Source organism: Poecilia reticulata, chromosome 19, assembly GCF_904066995.2.
Source record: "Poecilia reticulata chromosome 19, P_reticulata-male-v2, whole genome shotgun sequence".
NCBI lineage: Eukaryota > Metazoa > Chordata > Actinopteri > Cyprinodontiformes > Poeciliidae > Poecilia > Poecilia reticulata.
The window spans coordinates 24,956,668-24,976,520 of NC_088848.1; the positions used below are offsets into that span (position 1 = coordinate 24,956,668).

At 37.2% G+C, this 19,853-nt stretch overlaps 2 protein-coding genes across 5 annotated transcripts in view; both read right to left on the bottom strand.

Moving 5' to 3' along the window:
- The window catches only part of noc3l (NOC3-like DNA replication regulator), a 37,147-nt gene extending 19,589 nt beyond the window's left edge, over window positions 1-17,558 (bottom strand). For 2 of the 4 annotated variants that reach the window (XM_081600841.1, XM_081600842.1), the window contains exon 1: window positions 17,444-17,558. In XM_081600841.1, coding sequence (XP_081456967.1) covers window positions 17,444-17,455 — 12 coding nt within the window. In that variant the 5' untranslated portion in view covers window positions 17,456-17,558. Of the gene's footprint in view, window positions 1-6,836; window positions 7,005-17,443 lie in introns of those variants that run through there. The other 2 variants (XM_081600840.1, XM_008438112.3) reach the window with 2 other exon arrangements.
- Window positions 17,559-17,926: 368 nt separating this feature from the next.
- Window positions 17,927-19,853, bottom strand: part of myo15b (myosin XVB) — a 192,967-nt gene continuing 191,040 nt past the window's right edge. The window contains exon 65 of the mRNA XM_081600474.1: window positions 17,927-19,467. Within this exon, the coding sequence (XP_081456600.1) occupies window positions 19,381-19,467 (87 nt within the window). The 3' untranslated portion in view covers window positions 17,927-19,380. The remainder of the gene's footprint in view (window positions 19,468-19,853) is intronic.

A 19,853-nucleotide genomic window follows, 5' to 3' on the forward strand; every position in this document is an offset into this window, starting at 1 on the left:
GACCATTTCTTTATGTATAATAAGGATAGATACAGAGTGGAAAATTGCGACATTGGAGTAAGGGATGTATCAGATCATAGTCCAGTTTATATCACCCTGGAATTGTCAAAGGAAACAAAAACAATGTGGAGACTAAATGCAGGTTTATTGCAGGGGAATATGAAGGAAAAACTTGAGAAAGAAATTGATATATATGTAAAGGAAAATAATAATGGGGCGGTATCCCCAGCTGCGCTGTGGGATGCATGCAAAGCAGTAATTCGAGGGAAGCTAATTGCCAAATCAGCATACTTAAAAAGGAAAAAACAGGGTTACAATTGGAATTAAAAGAATTAGAAAAGCAACACAAAAGCTTCTCTCTGGATGAAAAAATATCTCAAGAAATTAAAAGGTTTAAAAGGTCATAAGGTTTTTGACCAGCCTATCAGTCACATCGGTTTTTAGTCGGAACAGGTACAGGAATAGGAGCAGAAGCCTGTAACCTTTTGCCTGAATTGCAAAATAAAACCAAACAACAGCATTTTGACTTTTTGATCTTCTGTGCTGTGTAAACCAGAATCCACGGTGCATCAGGTGACTATTTGAGTTGGATTCACTTTTGTTTTGATCACCTTCGAGTTTTGAGTTGATTTTTGAATTTAAGTTTTGGGACAAATGGTCACTACACTATTATAAAAAATTATATTCTCAAGAAGAAATTAATAATGATGATCAAATACATGCATTATAAGGATCTTTGAATTTACCAAGAATAACAGAAGATCAAAATCATATATTAACAAAGGAGATTACAGATTACTATCTGTAGAAGAAATACTCAAATTTCAAGATTGAAAACGAACAAGGCTCCAGGGACAGATGGATACTCGTTTGAATTTTATAAATTACTAAAAACCATTGATCCCCTTGTTAAAAAATATGTTCAATTGGGTCTTAAAAGAGGGAGAGACACCCAGGTCCTGGAGGGAAGCTTTCATTGCGGTTACTCCAAAGGAAGGAAAAGATCAATTAGATTGTGCTACAACTATAGACCAGTTAGTGTCCTAAATTTAGACTATTTACAGCAGTCATCGCTTGACGACTAGAGGTTATCCTGCCAGACATAAATGATTTGGACCAAACAGGATTTATAAAGAAAAGACAAACAACGGATAATATTAGGCGCACATTGCTGGTAATGCAAAAGATTATTAGAACAAGAACAGAAGCAGTAATATTAGGATTGGATGCAGAAAAAGCTTTTGACTCTGTCAGATGGAACTTCCTATATAAGGTGATAGAACAATTCGGTTTCAACAAAACATTTATCAAAACTATTCAATCATTATATTACCAACCCACAGCTAGGGTCAAAATTAATGGGAGCCTTTCAAATACTTTTAGATTATATCGAGGATGCCGCCAAGGCTGCTCCATTAGCCCACTGTTATTTGCGATATATTTGGAACCTTTAAGCCAATGGATAAAAACAAAACAAAAATATAAAGGGTATACATATGGAAAGAGGGGAACAAAAGATAGCATTATTTGCAGATGATGTTTTGATTTACTTATCTCAACCAGGCAAGTCACTTCCAGCACTAATCAATATAATGGATGAATTTGGGCTGATGTCAGGCTACAAATTAAACACAAAGAAAACCCAAGTTCTCTCTTTCAACTATTCACCAGATCAATTCATTAAAAATACATTTAGTTGGGATTGGCAGTCAAAATCTCTGAAATACCTCGGAGTGCTTCTGTCCCATGACTTATCTGAATTAAAATCTTTAAACTTTAGCCCCTTGGTGTCGAAAATAAAATCAGATATGGGAAGGTGGAGTTTAATCCCCTTTACAAGCTTAGTCTCAAGCTTGTAAAGAAATGATCAAAACAAATGTTACCAAGGTTACTGTATTTATTTACGTCTCTCCCAGTTGAGGTGACAGATAAAGACTTTGCAGAATGGGATAAAATGATATAGAGATTTATTTGGCAAGGAAGAAAACCACGGGTCAGATTTAGAACTTTGCAGTTATCGAAGGATAAAGGGGGGTTAGCCTTACCTTGTCTAAAGAGCTACTATTTAGCAGCACAGTTGAGTACTCTACTGAACATAAGCAATCCATTATACACTGCAAAATGGAAAGATATAGAATGTGCTATGTCACCCACGATACCTCTACAAGCCATAATAAATGATAAATTGAGAAAACACCTTAGGGAGGAGTCAAATCCATGGCTGGGGTTATCTCTTGACATATGGAATGAAATTATTTTAAAATATGAGTTGACAGAGCAGAGCAGAGTACTAAGGTGGATAGAGCATGACTCCGATTTTAAACCTAATGTAACAGACAAAACATTTAGTAAAAGGGAAAAGGGTCCAAAGATATTCTGGGAGATGGTTAAGAAAAACACTGTACAAAGCTTTGAAGAAATAAAGAATAAATATGAATAAACAACAAGGATTTCTACAGGTACTTTACAGAGGAACTATTAAGAAGGATACATTTAATTGAGGTTGAATCTGGTATAATTCAGATGTTTATACATCTTAATTAGATGTATAAATGAATTCATTTGATTCATTTCAAATGAATCAAACTTGGGGAACAAATAATTTCAAAACTGTATACAGGATTGGAAAATTTGAAAAAAACGTAACACAATATACATAAAAGCAAGATGGGAAAACGAAGCTAGTTGTGGGCTTTCACAGGAGAACTGGGAAGAGATATGTGGGCAACAGTGGAAAACATCTTGTTCCCTTTTGTGGAGAGAGTTTGGCTGGAAGAATATTGTAAGATATTTCAGTACACCAGCACAAAGAAAATACCAAGATACAAAATGCTGGAGGCAGTGCGGAAAAGACAGAGTGGGTCACTTCCATGTATTTTGGGATTGTGCCTTCATGGTGCCCTATTGGCAGGACATAAAAGAATTGTATGGATAAAGTACTGGGGGTGAATCTGTACATGGGAAGAGGGATGGAAAGGCTCACTAGAACAGGCGATTGATATATGTATAGAATTATGTTGGTAGCAAGCAAAAAAGCCATTACTAGGAAATGGCTGAAGGCAGAAGCTCCTAAAAGGGAAGATCGGGTTGACGTAATGCATAATATTTATATTATGGAAAGGCTGACGTTTTCCATCAGATTAGAATCTGGAAAATGTAAGAATTATTGGAAAAATTGGCAGGGTTTTATTTCACCATGGAGATCAGACTTTATTGATTAATAGTGTGGTTACGGGAGCCCTTATAGAGCTACAGACTGCAAATAGTTTGCTTACAGTTCATTTCCGATGAGAAGAGAGTTAAAATTGTGACGACTTTGAAGAGAGGAGCGAGGAGAAAGACGGAAAAAAAAATACATTTTTGGATGATCTTTTTGCTCTGTTTAGTCTTTTGTCTTTTTTTTTCTTTCTCTCTCTTCTTTTTTGTTAATCCACAAGTGAATGGATAGATTGGATCAGTGGTGGAGAAAGTACTCAAAAAATGTACTTAAGTAAAAGTACAAATACACAGACAAAAATGTACTCAAGTAAAAGTCAAAGTACCACATTAACATTTTACTTAAGTAAAAGTAAAAAAGTACTGGTTTTTAAAAATACTTAAGTATTAAAAGTAAAAGTACTTGCTGAATGCATTACCTAATCACTAATATTAAGTGTACTGATATGCCACAGATAAAGCATGTTTTTATTGCGTTTACTCTGTAACATAGTTTAGACTTAGATATATGATTCTATGCATCATAATTTCAGGGATGGAAACATCTGGTCTCCTGTCCTAACATAACATGAACTTCACTTTTTTTGCCACACATTTATTTTGAAAGAAATCCAACTGGCAGAGGAGGACATGGAACCAAGGAGCCTCGTAGCAGAGTTGTAGTCTGGACCACTGAACCCAAGACCAAATCAAAACCAGCACCCCGCGCTACATGACAATAACATTTAGTGCACCTATCAAAACTGCTTCTCAAATTGATCTGAAAGATTCACTTTCCCACCTAGATATTAAATACTTGGAGCTGAAATAAATGTAACCAGTATCAATTCAAACTCTCCTTCATTCTGTTTTGCTTTCATCTCTGTGCCACAATCCACAGAGGTCTCCTGCCATCCCTAAAAAAAATAACGCCCTGTGCGGTTGCCCATATTGCCAATGTCAGAAATAATAATTGTCTGCACCATTAAACATAGCAATTAACAACGCTCAACTATGAACACTGTCCAAGGCCCAATAAGCAAGAAGTAACCAAGCAGGAGGAGCACCGTGACTGTTCTCATCCTCCCTCCTGCTGCAACGTCTGCCACCATGACAGGTGACGAAAACAAAGAGCAATGAGCATGCTCTGTGTTCCTACGTTCTTGTTTTATTTATTCACCAATATAAATATAAATATATTTTAATGAAATAAAATAGCTACTGCAGTGTACGCAGAGCATTACAAGAACAAAGAACGGCTCTCACTGAGGCTTCAGCACTATAGGACTTAGTCAAGATCCGTCCAGAAGAATCGGATCGTCCATGAATGTCATATTACAATATTGCACTTTGGTCACAGCGTTGTCCCATGTCTGCGACATGTCAGTCATCGCAGATGCAACATGCGTTGCATGTTGTCAGTCAATACAGCTAGCTTTGCTAGCATCACGTCCATGGAGCTTACCTTTCTTTAAGCTTTCCTTTCTTTAAGTTTTCCTTCCAAGTGACGTTAAAAATTGGACAGTCCCCACCGTCTGTGAAAGCGAAGCGCTGCTGATTTTACATGTCGCCATATCTTATGATTTATGCAGCGCTATTATATTACCGACGCTCAGAGGAAACCACTGCGCATGTCTTGGAGCTCCGCGTGCGAGTAAAGGGGGAGCCGATGGGTGTCAACAGACACTACGTCACGTTATTGCTTGGATTTTACGGCGCCACCTTAAGTCCCTGAACTTCACATTTTAATGGAAAAAAAAACACAATGCGACTTGGATGTAACGAGTAACGTGACAGTTTTGTAGAAATGTAGTGAAGTAGAAATTACAGATATTTACTGTAAAATGTAGTGGAGTAAAAGTAGAAAGTACCCATTATTAAATCTACTTAAGTAAAGTACAAATACACGAAAATTGTACTTAAGTACAGTAACGAAGTACTTGTACTTCGTTACTTCCCACCACTGGATTGGATATTATCTAGACTGGCAAAGTTGCTATTTCTAAGGCAGGTATAGATTGTATATGCATCTTTTGTTGAATAATATGTATGGAACATTTGGAAAAATAAAAGAGTGTAAAGTCTGTATGTACACTTGTATGGAAAAACTGTCAATAAAAAAGTGCAAATTAAAAAAAAACAAAAAAACAACCTGAACAGGTGATCAACTCAAAACCACTCACACATTTTCTCTCTCTCTCTCTGTCATTTAAGCACACACTTTGCCATGGCAACCTCCTGCGCTCTCCATGCCGACCAGAGATTACGTTAAAAACATAACATTCAGGTTTTCAGGCTTGATATTTATTTTGCGATCATTAATAACCTTCCCTGAACACAGTGGTGGTTGATTAGTTCATTTTAAACTCCTGCTCTGCTAGTTATTTTGGTAATGGAACCGAAACGCACAGAATTGAGTAACACCTTGTTGAAACAATAATCACTGAGATTATTATTGTTGTTGGGTCATTAATTTGAACATGTTTGTTGATTTTTGTTGTTGTTGTTCTTTAATAAAGTTACGAACGTTTTAAGCGAGCCAGAGGAGGACATGCTGGTCTCAGCCTCCTGGTGGCGTTCAGTTTGTTACCGTGATCGACTCAAAACCTTCCGCGATCGACCTATAGCAGCCCTGCTCTAGTAAAGCAGTTCAGAAACAATATGAAATGGGGAAAAAGTCATTTATTAACTGATTAAGTCTGTTTTAGATTGTTCTTAAAAAACTAATCAGTCACGGCTGATTAGTGGGTGAACTCACTGCTGCACAGTGAACCTGTTAAGTTTATACAGCCGCTCCTCTCTCTTGCAGGTACTGCGTACCCCCGCTAAATCTTTCAGGGGTACGCAGTAGTACCCTACCATACCCCCTTACTTTCACCCCTGCATATAAACATGTATCCGATATATATTATTCATTATTAATCACTATTTATTTGTGTTTGTATAGTTACATAAATATGTATTGATATTACTAAATAATTTACTAAATAAATTATGAACGGCTGTGTGCTTTGTAATATGCTCATCATACATCAATATCAGAATATTCCATTCCTATTTTATTGTTATAGCCACTAAGCATATTTAAATATGCATATTAAAAACATACTTAAAAAATACAATTGTTTATAAATGTAGCTTTGACAGATGATTGAATATGGTTTCAAGTAACAAAAAAGCGTTACTTGAAGAATCCCCCCCCCCTTCACCCCAACACACACATGTTGTTCAACCAGACAGCTATTCGTAATCCATGGGGGGCCCAGGAGAAAAAGTTTGGGAATCACTGACTTAGTGTATTTCTAATGACTGAACTGCCAAGAAGCAATTAAAAATATCAGCGTTCACAGACAGATTTTAACCACTGCCTTCAAAATGTGCAGGTACGGGAGTGACCCTAACAGCCGCTCTTTGATCTTGTGGTCGTCAGCAGTAGAAGACTGTGGACCTGGAGACGACCTGTGTTCCTACATCTAGCACAAAAGATTTATAACGCTCTAAACGCAAGTTAAAGTTTAAAGTTATTTTTATGTCTGCATTCTGATTTCAACCTACAGGTTGAATTCAAATCAAAATGTAAGCAGCTCGGTCCCACAAAACCGGAACCAGCATCTTCTCTAAATTTTAAAATGTCTTCTCACCGGGCCCATGGCTGTAGGAAGTCTCCGAGATTTGTCCTATATTCCCTGGCTGGTTCTGATGAACTGACTCCGTCTGTTTGGGTCAAAGGTAGAGATGTAGGCAGAAACAACACGTGCGTGCAGTGCAACCATCAACACAGCCGGAACGCCGCCTGACCCGGAAACACTAAAATAAGTAGACAACTGCGCCACCAGGCGAAGGGGAGGCCCACTGAGATAAAACCATCCAGACATAAAAAAAACTTTCATTTACACTGATTTTGAATATTGAATTAGAGGACTTGAGATTTTAATTTGACTTCAGGGTGGTCATTTGTATTTAGAAAGAGAGGAATTTGATATTTTGATCACTTCCATTTTCGCTTTGATCCATGGAAAGGGCTTAACTTATGATGAAATCATAAAGGGGGAAGACATAAGGTTCCCTTAAACGGCTTTTTTTCTCAGGTGCCAACTATTGCACTTCCTAAACCTGAAAAACTGTTCAAATGTTATGCCTACTGCTGAAGATGGTGAACCACATTACAGTACTATTGTTTTAAACATTGTCTGCAAGCCATGACCAGACCTGACAGACATCCCATTAACTAATCCTGACATGGTTCTGGTTCCCCCTTCAGATCGGAGAAAGGTTTAAACTGTGCGAGTTTCTCTGTAAAACGGCAAGATTTCCCTAAAGGGTTCTCTGTTGCAGCTGAAAATGTTTGCAAACGGTGTCACATTTTTGCCACACACAATCCACCACACTTTCAAACAACCACAAGTCGTGCATCCACCATCTGGCTTTCCTTTTCAAGACTTAATGATGGATTTTATTGTAGTAAAAAAGAAAAAAAATCATAAACAAATTGAATTAGAATCAGGTCCAAAGCTAATTTAAACCAATTTAAGACCTTTTGGATGACATATGTCTGGGGGACAAACCTTTAAAAATCCAACAATACTAAGCTATTTGAATTTATCTATTTCAAACATGTTAGCAGTAAAAAGAAATCACATGAATAAGGAATGCAAAAGACACATATTTTTGTACCACATTAATCTTAACATGCTCGAAAAGGAGTAGGAAGAAATAAGAAACGCCTGAACTCCTACCCCATAAACTCATACAATATTTTTCGACGGACCCTCATTATTAAATAATTAAAAAAACAAAACAAACATAGGTAAATTAATTTTCCATTTTATATGGGTTTACATATGTCTAAATATATACATCCATACCTACACGCACTCATATACGTTAGCCTCAATTTAAATATACACTTGTATTTCTATATCTTGTGAAAATGACCTCCTTATATTTCTTCTTAAATTGTATTAAATTTCAACTTTATTTCATTTAACTTGTTCCATATTTTTACACCATGAATTGAAATACAAAAGCTCTTTGTTGTAGTGTACACACAACAAGAAAGCGCTTTTGTATTTCAGGTTTGAGTAACCCCTTGAGTTATATCCCCCTTCTCTTTCAAAAACATGTTCTGTATGTGCTTAGGTAGCAGCTTATTTGATGCCTTTTGTAATTAATTCCCCATGCCTCTGAAAAATGTTAAAAATGGTAAAATCAGTTATATAGAATAGTAAGTGATTTACTATTCAGAATATGTCTAGCTTTAGGCATGACTGATATGTTTTTACTTAGTTTATTACCCTCTCTAGAGTAACACACTCCATCTGAACTTGAATTTGAACTTTCTTGTAACAATTTAAAAAAAAAATATGATTTTAATCTTGTCCAAATTTAGTGATAATTTATTATTGTCAAACCATTTTTTTTAATTTACTGATTTCTGAGGCAACTATGGAAAAAGGTTTTCACCAGAGACTAGAATATTTGTCAGCAAATAAAAATTTCAATACATTAGAGTCTAATGTGTTAAAAGCGTCTAATGATTAGACATTTTGCTTATGTCCTTTGTATACAAATTAAGTAAAACTGGTCCCAGTTCTGATCCTTGAGGTACCCCACACAATCTCCAGATTCAATATCTTCCATCTTCACAAATTGTTTTCTGCTCTTTAAATAGCTCCTCATCCAGTTCAAAACTACTCCCCGAATTTCATAGTTTTTAATTTCAATATCACGATTTATTATGTCTAAAGCTTTTTTTTTTTTCTTTTTTTTTTACCTCTACAGGTAATTTCTTACCATCTGTTGCATTGGTAATTTCTTCTATATCAACTAACCTAATGGAATATGGCATGTTAAAATACTGTTAAGTCTCTTTTACGATCTCTTGCTTTCCCATCAGACTGTGAAAGGTGATAAACCTCTGACTGCACCTGTTACAGCTTCCCACATCACCCCACCTGCCTTAGTAACAGAGCAAGTGCAAAACAACCTAAGAGACAGCAGACTTCCAGACTTCATCATCGTCACTAGTGAAGACATGACATGATGAAGGTTGATGAAGGTATCCTCATCGTTCTTTATGCAGTACCAATGCACAAAGTGTTGCCCCAAAAACATCTGATCCATCACATCTGTGCTGCATATGTAATGGACCAGCATGAATCAGAAGACAATATGTGGTGGCAGTTAGCTAAACACCTGAACAGAAAAATAACAAATGACAGTTGTATTGTTTGTTCTAAGAGTCCACATTCTACTCTCACAGATCCTCTGCTGATGCCTATGCCCATCTCTTTGACAGAATCTCTTGTGGTACTAATTCCAAATGAAAAACATGAAAAACATGTTCACAGGGTTTTACCATTGGTGTTATGTGTCACATTCAGACCATTGCAGGATCCCAGGTATTTCTCTGCTGAAACCAGTAAAACTTGTGTTATTGCTGCCGTGTATAAACCAAACCAAACCAAACCAACTGTATTTAGAAAGCACTTTAAAACAACCACAGCTGATACAAAGTGCTGCACATTAAAACACAACATAATAAAACAAATAAAAACTTACAGTTTAAAAACAAAAACACACAATGTAAAACTAGATCCCGCTGTAGTTAAAAGCCAAGTAAAATAGATGAGTTTTAAGACGAACTTTAAAAGTGGACAGTGAAGCGGCCTCTCTGACCTGCAAAGGCAAGTCGTTCCATAATTTAGGACCCATGACAGAGAAGCCCTGACCCCTCTGAGCTTCCTCCTGGATCTTGGTACCTCCAAGAGCAGCTGATCTGCTGACCTGAGAGACCGACAGGGTATGTAGGTGGTGAAGAAGCTCAGAGGTAAGCCGGGGAAAGATTATGTAGTGATTTAAAAACAAACATAAGAATTTTAAAATGAATCCTAAAATATACAGTCAGCCAGTGAAGTGAGGCCAGGACAGGGGTCACATGTTCCCTCTTTCGAGTTCCTGTTAAAAGTCGTGCAGCAGCATCTGAACCAACTGCAGACGTGAGAGCAGCTACTGACTGACTCCCAGATAAAGTGGGTTACAGTAATTCAATCGAGTGGAAATAAAAGCCTGGATCACTGTTTCAAAATGCTGCCTGGAAAGAAAAGATTTCACTGACGCCAATCGCCTTAAATGATAAAAGCTGGACTTAACCACGGCTCTGATTTGGCTGTCCAGTTTAAAATCACTGTCCACCTTAAAACCAAGATCTGTAATAACAGGTTTAAAATATGTCTCCAAAGGTCCCAGGTCAACAGTGGAGGACTCACAGGAGCCACTGGGTCCAAACACCACCTCCTCAGTTTTGTTTTCATTAAAATTAAAAAAGTTCAAGGCCAACCAAGCTTTAATATCACCTAGACATGCCAGGAGATGTTTGATAGAGTGGACATCCTTCTGCTTCATGGGCAAATAAATCTGACAATCATCAGCATAACAATGAAACGAAATCCCATGTTTCCTAAGGATAGAACCCAGAGGCAGTAAATAAAAAGAGAAAAGCAGAGGACCTAGAATTGAGCCCTGCGGGACACCATAAGGCATTGAAGCAGCAGATTCAGTCACTAATTTTCACTGAAATAGTTATCACCTCCAGGTAAGACCTGAACCATTTAAGAACAGTGCCATAGATACCTACGACGTGGTGTAATCGCGATATTAAAATGTCATGATCTACTGTGTCAAAGGCAGCAGTTAGGTCAAGTAAAATCAGAACAACATGGTTACCAGAATCACATGCAAGAAGGATGTCATTAAAAACTCTTATTAAAGCAGATTCTGTGCTATGAAGAGTTTAAAAACCTGACTGGAAAACCTCCAGAATGCCATTGTCATCTAAAAACTGTTTCAGTTGGCAGTACACAATTTTTTCTAAAACCTTAGAAAGAAAAGGCAGCTTTTAAATAGGCCAATAATTACCCAGAACAGTAGGATCAAGGCCAGTTTTTTTAAGCAATGGTTGCACTACTGCATGTTTAAAACAAGAGGGCATCACACAGTGGCGCAAAAAGTGGGTATGCAGCGTATGCGACGCATAGGGGCGCAGCACCAGAGGGGGCGCCAAAACCCCGTCTGGAGGGGGCGACAAGCCGATTATGTTTTCCCGTACACTTCAGCGCGCCTCACGCTCCTTCACCTCGCGCACATAACGAGGTAAATGTAGCGAGTTTTACACTTCACGTATCGTCGCCTCGGGTTTGGGTGGGGGAGGGGGGCGATTTATGCTTTCGCATCCACCTGAATAATGTGTAGTTGCGCCACTGGCATCACACCTGAGGACAGACTGCTATTTATAATTACAAGAACAGGCTGCCCTATGCTAGATAAAATATCTTTAAAAAATGGTGGAGGGACAGGATCACGGGGGGAACCTGATGGCTTAATGCGGCCAACCACGTCCTCTAAAAGTGAGACAGTCACAGACTCAAACTGATTGAAAGCAGCAAAGCAAGGAACTGAAACAGAGGGGTCGAAGTCAGGAGCTGTGATAAGAGCCCTAGTACTATCAACCTTTTCAATAAAGAAACGCAGAAAATAGTCACACATGTCAGTAGAAGCTTCCAAACAGGCATTCTGTGGAATATTAAGTACAGTGTCAATGGTGTTAAATAAAACACATGGGTTATTGGCTGTTTGAGGGAATGATATATGCCAAATATTCCCTTTTAGCCTCGTTAACCATGCTCTGGTAGAGACGCCAACAGTCTTTTAAAATCTGAAAAGTAATCTGCAGTTAATCTTTTTCCATCTGCGTTCAACACGACGACATTCCTTCCTTGTAGCACGAGTTCTGTCATTAAACCAAGGCTTGGGTTTAATCCGTGGCTGCCTGGTTCTTAATGGAGCAACTGAGGCCAGGATGGTTTGACAGGAAGAATAGAAACAGGACCAGAGCTCTTCTGTATCGGAGTGGAGGAAGTCAAGTGATCCACTGAGCTGAAGAAAAGCAGTGGAGAATTGAGTGGCAGTGGAAGGGTTAATAATCCGACAGCGCCGAACAGCAGCGCGAGTTTTGACTGCAGTTGGTGTCAAACTAACAGTGAATAAAACATGCAGGTGATCCGAGAACACAGAGTCACAGGTTTCCAGGTTAGTCACAGGCAGACCACAAGAAATAACTAGGTCCAGTGTGTGTCCGTGCTCATGTGTAGGACCGGATACGGCCTGTACCAGGATAAGAGTCCAGAAAGCTTAAAAAGTCCTTTACCAGAGGCTTATCAGGACAGCACACGTGTATATTGAAGTCTCCAACAATAAGAACATGTTCATAGTTAGTTATTATCCCAGATAAGAAATCAGAGAAGTCGCTTATAAAATCCTTATTATATCTTGGGGGGCAGTAAACGACAGCACAGAAAACTGGGATTACGTGTCTCATCTCAAATGACGTAAACTCAAAGCTGGGGAATGATGTCTGTAGAAAACACTGGTTACATTTGTAGTCCTGTTTATAAACAGTCGCTGTGCCTCCTCCTCTCCCTGAAGCCCGTGGTGAATTAAAATAAGCACAATCCGCTGGTAAAAGCTCAGATAGAGCACTGGACTCACCAACACTCAGCCACGTCTCAGTCACACACAGAAAATCCAGGTTTTGGTGACTAAAAAAGTCCCGAAGAGTAAAAGTTTTATTCACAAGCGACCTGGCGTTTACCAGGCCAATCCTGACAGGAACTGGATCATGGGCTTCAACAGATCGGGAAACCCGGCACAGCGGTCTCAGAGACAACGTCGGCGAATGTTGATCCAGGAAGGGTAGAGGGGCTTGAACGCCGACCACTGGCACCAAGCAGACATCAACGGGATCCAAGAAACGCCGAGGCACCCGAGAGCCCAGAAACGATCCATGCGACGATAGGGTAAAAGGAGAACAGTGCGTCAGGTAAAACTTCAGCTTCACCAGCCGGCCGCTTCGTCTACCGTGACGACGATGACGTCTCCTCCGTGAAAGCAGCGCAGGAACCCGGAACAGGTGACTCGGAATCTCCGACAGAAGCGGAGGCAAGGATTGTTGGCCAGCAACATCAAATAAATCGATATCCTGGACCAAATGTTGGAGGTTTAGTAGTATGTTGCAATCATACACCAGCAGAGACTCAGTTCCGTAGATGACACAGGTCAAAAACAGTATAAACATAGTCAAATGAGAGAATGACAGACGAGCAGCCACACACACTGGCACCATCTTGGAACGTCTCAGTGTAAAAAATAAGGTTCAACCATCCTTTGTTCCAGCCCAGTCTCTGCATTTCACAACCACATCTCACTTGTCTTCTTGAGTGAAACCACTGAACTCTGAATTAATATAAAGTTATTCAATTGTTTCTTGTTTGCAACCTAGTGACATCCTTGAATGTTTTATTTTCCTTATGAAAGATGTGCATGCTTGCAATCAGTTTTGTAACTAAGTATATTGTCAAACTATGTCAATGGAATGAAAACCTCTCTATAAAACTGTATGCTCTGTTCTGCTCAAGGATCCTGTCTGTGTTCAGTGAGCAAAATCTTCGAACGCTGTAAAGCCTTCGAATAAACACTGATTAAGAAAATAAATTCTGTCTCTGATTCTCTGGTTTTTATAACAGTTTTTTTCTCACTCTGTTAAAGATAATTTCCACAACAGAAATTAAATTTACAAGATGCTAATAGAATTTACTGATAGCAGTTTAGTTCAATTTATTCAACATTATTGAGTTTTTAATAAGGTTCTTGGATTTTGTTGACTGAATTTAATTCTGTTCAATTTAAATAACCTAGCTTAGTGGAAAAGTTGACATTCAATTCAAATAAAAAAAATACTTAATCCCAAAGGGAGCTGATGCAAGTAACTGAAACATTAAAATGGTCTGTTCCATTGATTTCTTAAATAGTTCTAACAAATTAAACTCACTAAAGTTCATTTTATAAAGTCAGATTTAAAATCAGTAAAGTCAAACCCAGCATTTTTTTTTTTTACAAACCCAAAATAGGTCCATAAACAACCCTATACACAATCATATGCGGAGAGGGGTCATAGAAATGAGCATACAACTCACTCAGGGTGCAGTTTCCTGTACTCAAATGTAAATGCTAAAAACTAGATCAGTGCACTACTACTCTGAAAGTGGATCATTCTTGAAGAACTGGCTGTATAGATGAAGCGTTGGAGTCTACATTTTCACCTTAAACATCTTAAAGTTTAAGGTGAAAATGTAAACTTTACATTTTCTTTGTGACAAATAAAGTGGTTTAATTAGGTTGCTACTCCTGGTGGCCCAAGGCATTGTGGGATACCTTGCTGGTCAATCCCCACTGTCGCATACAAACACAGTCAGTTATTGCAACATATAAAAACTAATGAAGTTATGTAGTGCAATTTAAGTATTGCAAACCTACAATAACTCCATACATTTTGCTTAGCTGTTCATAAACTAAATGGCAAAAATACATCTTGACATTTCCATGGCTTAAAGTAAAAAAAAATCCTGAGCCTGAAACTTATAGTTATGATAAAAATTTACTATAGCGTTGCTATTGCCACAGTTTAATAAAAGGTGTCTTTGAATAGTGCAACAATTGCTTCTAACAATACAATTAAAAAGCTAAAAATTCAAACTTAAATAAGACTTCAGTGCATTTCAACTCAAAACAAAATGTAAAATGTCTGTGCCCTAAAGGTTTGACTTACAGGCAAAAATCCCTCAACATTATACAAGAGTCCTTTCAGTCAATGTTTTAGCAAGTAATTTAGAACATGCAACATTACCAACTAAATCAGTATTTCTCAACCTTTTTCAGCCCAGCGCCCCCCCAGCCTTTATCCAGGTCCCTCACCGCCCCCACCAAAGAATTTGTAGGCTACTTTGCACCGACTATTTTATTATTAATATAACTATCACTATTGTAGATGTTTTGATTTGTATGCTTGTTTCTGTATTTATCATCAAAAATAATTTCCCAGAGAACAAAAAAGTCATGGGAATAGAAATTATTTTCACAGGTGTCTATGAAAAATTTAATGAACATTCAAGTTAAAATCTGTAGGTCTAACAGCAGCCAATCAGAGTGGAAAAAATATTCTTATTTTGTGCCATTTTCTAGTTGTTAAATATTCCACAAAATGACCAGATAAAAGATGAACAACATGCCAGTTTAAACTTTGATCTATTTGCAAACGACTCTGCAACATTAAAACATGGATAGAACTGTAACTACATTAATCATGGCTCTTCTTTTCTTCAGTGTTTCTGTCGGTTTCTGGTGGTGCAGCTCTGTGCTGCCTTCAGGAGAATGGGACATCAGAGTATCATCCATAAAACTTCACCCACATGGCATTTATTGTGCAAACCAGAGCTTTCAGTGGAAAAACTAAAGTTCCAGATCCTTTTAATGCCATAGAAATATGAGACAGAAACATGGATTATATCTTTATATAGTTTATATAGTTTTACTGGACAGAAATTACAAAGAACAAATCTGGTTCTTAATCAAATCCTAATGAGTCAAACTGAAAGTGTCATGGAGTCATCAGCCCCATGACATTAACACTGACAAGAAAAATAATATTGAAGAAATAAATATATCAAAAATAATTAAAAACATAAATAAGTGATAAGTTATTTACTGTTATGGTCTGTAAGATATATTTATTCTCAGTATTAAATGTGGTCTCAACAAACCCATGGCACTTCAGCAATATTATTTTACCTTTTATCTGGAAATAGTGTCTGTTTATTCTTGCCATACAGTCTCTGTATTAATTATTGCTCTAAAGGTCTTGCCATACCAGTTTATTCCTCTGTATTTACTTTAGTTTTAGTTTATTCTTGCATTTTGTTCTTCATTCATTTCCCATTTAGTTTCATTTGATTAGTTTTATCCTCTCGGTTTATTGCTATGTCCACTTTAGTTTTTTTCCTGTTGCTAGATTTATTTGATCATTTATTGACTTCACCATCACCTGCTGCGCCTCCTAATCGTCATGTGTTTCACATCATGTGTTGATTTTTCACTGCTCAGCGTCAGATTCTGTTTTTATGCCATAATTCACATCCAGTTCTTCGCTCCGTTTTATGTCCAGCTTCTCCTGTTTCAGAGTTTTGCTCAATGTGCGCGTCTTTTTTTGTTGTTTCGTTTTGTTTTTACCTCTTAAGGTGCAGGGGAGAGGAGAGGGGGTGGGAGGGTTAGACTGACATAAATCTTTTAAAACAACGGAAACAATTTCTGCATTCTGATTATTGAAATTTAAAAGTGCTGTGTTGTTCTATCACACCCGTTTCATACCGGACCACTTACAGCACCGTGTTAACGCTATAAAATGAACGCTCTCTATCGTGGTATCACCCATGGAGGGATTTCTTTATTTAAATGGGTTCATTTTTCAAAGTGATACAAAGTCAGGGTATCGTGATTTTAGCAATTACATGTTTATAAGAGCGATTTTCTGTTGTCCTTCCATGGAAGCGGGCAGCATCCAGACGGACAATAAAACACTTTTTAATATAAGTTGCTGCTTTGACATGATCACATTGATATTGAGGATTTACAAAAATCCTCAATAAAACATAAAATATTAGAAAATCTGACACCAGACAAAGTGAATCACAGCAACGTCATCAGCCGGTGTAACGCTGACCTGATGCGGTGAAGCTACTAGCAGGAGCGGAGCTGCGCCAAAAGCTACAAACACTGAATAGAAGGAGAGCTGCCATCAATACAGTTGCAGCCAGGCATGATTTAATAATGTTACACAATACAGTTTTACCAAGTTGCTCAAAGTCTAAACTGGTATTGTTGTGCATTTAAGGTGTAAAGTTTACTTTCGACCAAACGCCCCCCAAAGGAATCCCAGCGCCCCCTGTTGTAAAAATGTCCTCCAACTTTCCGTCTTGTCCCTTTTCCTCTAGCCATACCCTGCGCCACTTGTTTTTAATTCCTTTCCCAACTAAACGTGTTTCTTTACCGGGTCAGACAAACTCCATCTTCTTTCATATCGCATTTGATTTAACCGCCGAACCGAACGCATGCACTTGCTTTTCTACAAACCGTTTTAGTCATTGGTCAAGAACACAGGAGCTAGAATTCTGATTGGCAGACATCTCTATTACCTACAGTTTAGTTGAGGCGGGCCGTTTGGTCCAATGCTCGCTTTGCTTGAAAGTCTGGCCCCCAGACGGAGCTCTTTACGCCTAAGTTTCAAATGTCTGACTAAATAAATCTTCCTTATTTTAATTGTAAGTAGTTCTTTAAATGTCCTGTGAGATGATATACTTACCCATGTATCCATAACAACCGGAACTTTCAATATCCAGCAAGTTATTTTCGCAATTTACCGTCTATTAAAACGAGTGCCCTGATTAATTACTTTCTGCAGCTGCAGCTGTAAAGTTGCCGTATTAACCCGACATTTGCTGGAAAGTGCAACGTCTCCCCTTTCAGAAACCGTTGGAATTTTTCAGATAGCGCTATGTGTGGCGGAATTACGGTACTGCAAATTTAGATGTGTCGCCTCCGGTCTAGAAGGGTCCGGGAGACTACAGTTTGGTTGAGGCGGACCGTTTGGTCAAAAGTCGGAAATCCGGCCCCCGGCCGGAGCTCTTTAAGCCCTGCATTTCATAGAAATAAATGATTTGTTCTAGACTTTTCTATGGTAAACAATAGTCTGAAGTATTACTCTCATCAGATTTATTTTTTCTGTCTACATCACCAACAACAGCATTATTTTGTTAATCCACATACATAAAAAAAAACATGGATATTAAAATAGAGCAAATTTTATTTTTCAACACAGAAATCAGTTGTACAAATGTTCAAACCTTTCCCTTCAGTTTGCAGGTTTGCTTGAGCAGAAATGGACTAATGTATGGGGATGTCCTGAACATGTACAGTCCAAAACCCTCACTACTTTCAAACACTTAACTTTTTGCAATTACTTAATTTAAATAGATTACAAAATCAAGCATTTTTTTTATTAAAAACTTCACACCATACTCTGTGAAATAAAATTATGATGATGCTTGTTTTATGTAACTGTTTTTTTGTTTAAATTACTATTTAAAATTATGTTTTATACTGAACTTAAGTGAATTTCATTGTATTTACATAACAAGATATGCTAAAAAAAACTCTAGGTAAGCAAGTTTATCAAACGTAAATTTGTCATTCTAAATCTAAAATGTATTTATGCAAATAATGTTCATATTATGCAATACTTGCTTTCTGTATTGCATCATTGTACCAACTGGGCAAACCTAGCTTAGTTGCACATGACACTTTTCACAGCAGCATAGAGACAAGAACTATAAAATGTCACAAGCAAAGATTTTGTGTTATTACTTTTATTATTTCTGGTACTTTTCTTGACACCCAATTGGCATGAAGATGCAATACAGAAAGCAACTAGGGACAATATTCATTGCATAAATAACTATTAGATTTAGAATGACATGATTTACTTTTGATTAACTCACTTAGCTTGAGTTGTTTCAACATATCTTGTTGTTATGCAAGTACAATAAAACCTGCTTATGTTCAGCATAAAAATTTTACATAGTAATTTGAACATAAATAAAACAGTGACATAAAGCAAGCAACATCAGAATTAATTTCATTTCTTAGAGTACTCAACATAGTACTAAGAAGAAGTGACTAAAGTCAGTACAAATCAGTAAAGTTACTTAATTGAAGCCACCAAAAATGATACATTTTGCAGACTGAAACCAACATTTGAATGAATGAATGAATGAATGAATGAACATACTTTGTTAATCTCAGAGTGAAAATCACAATCAAGACACAGTAGTATACCAACACCTTCCAAATGGAACAAAGATCAATGCCAAAACAATTAGAGAATAATATTCTTTAACATTTGACAATAATTTCCTAACACTAAATGACAGCAGCACACAACTTAAAATCATCAATAACCAGCTGTAATATTACAGCAATGAGTTAAAGAATAGGAATTCATGACTGATATCAAGCTTTGATTATTTTAAGCAATAATTTGCAGCTATGTCTCTTTAGATAATCTATGGTGTTCTCTGTTATTGGTTTGATTTATTTGTTAGCTTTTAATTCATCGTCTGTAATGCTGTGTTTCTTTTCAGCTTGTTTGTGCACTGAAAACATTGTACAATGAATTACTCAAAAATAATTTACAACAAAAAAAACAGCTGCTAATGCAAGTCAGCAATCGGAACTTGGTATTTACTGGTAATTTGATTCTGAACTAGTAACTGATGACTGAATCAGCATTTCCACTGTCAAAGCAAGGATATGGCAAAATTCCTTAGCCTGAAACAAACATCAAAAATAGGTTAGTCATAAATGAACAAATAATTTGACCATTGTCAAATACTAGTCTGCATTATACTTTACTATTTATCATTAACAATTAGTTTCTCAAAAATGTTGCCTTTACTCAGCGTAAACTTTTTACGCTGGGTAAAAAGTTTATGCTGATGACGATGATTATTATTATTATTATTATTATTATTGCCATTTAATGGTTAATAATTCAAACTACATGTGAATAACAATAGCAGAAGTGGAGTAACATATATTTATAATATATATTGCAAATGAAGAAAGCATTTAACAGAACTTGCTGTGTGAATTTTATCATAACTTCACTAGTTAGCAGTGACACAAACCAAACTCACCAAAAGACTAAAGTCACA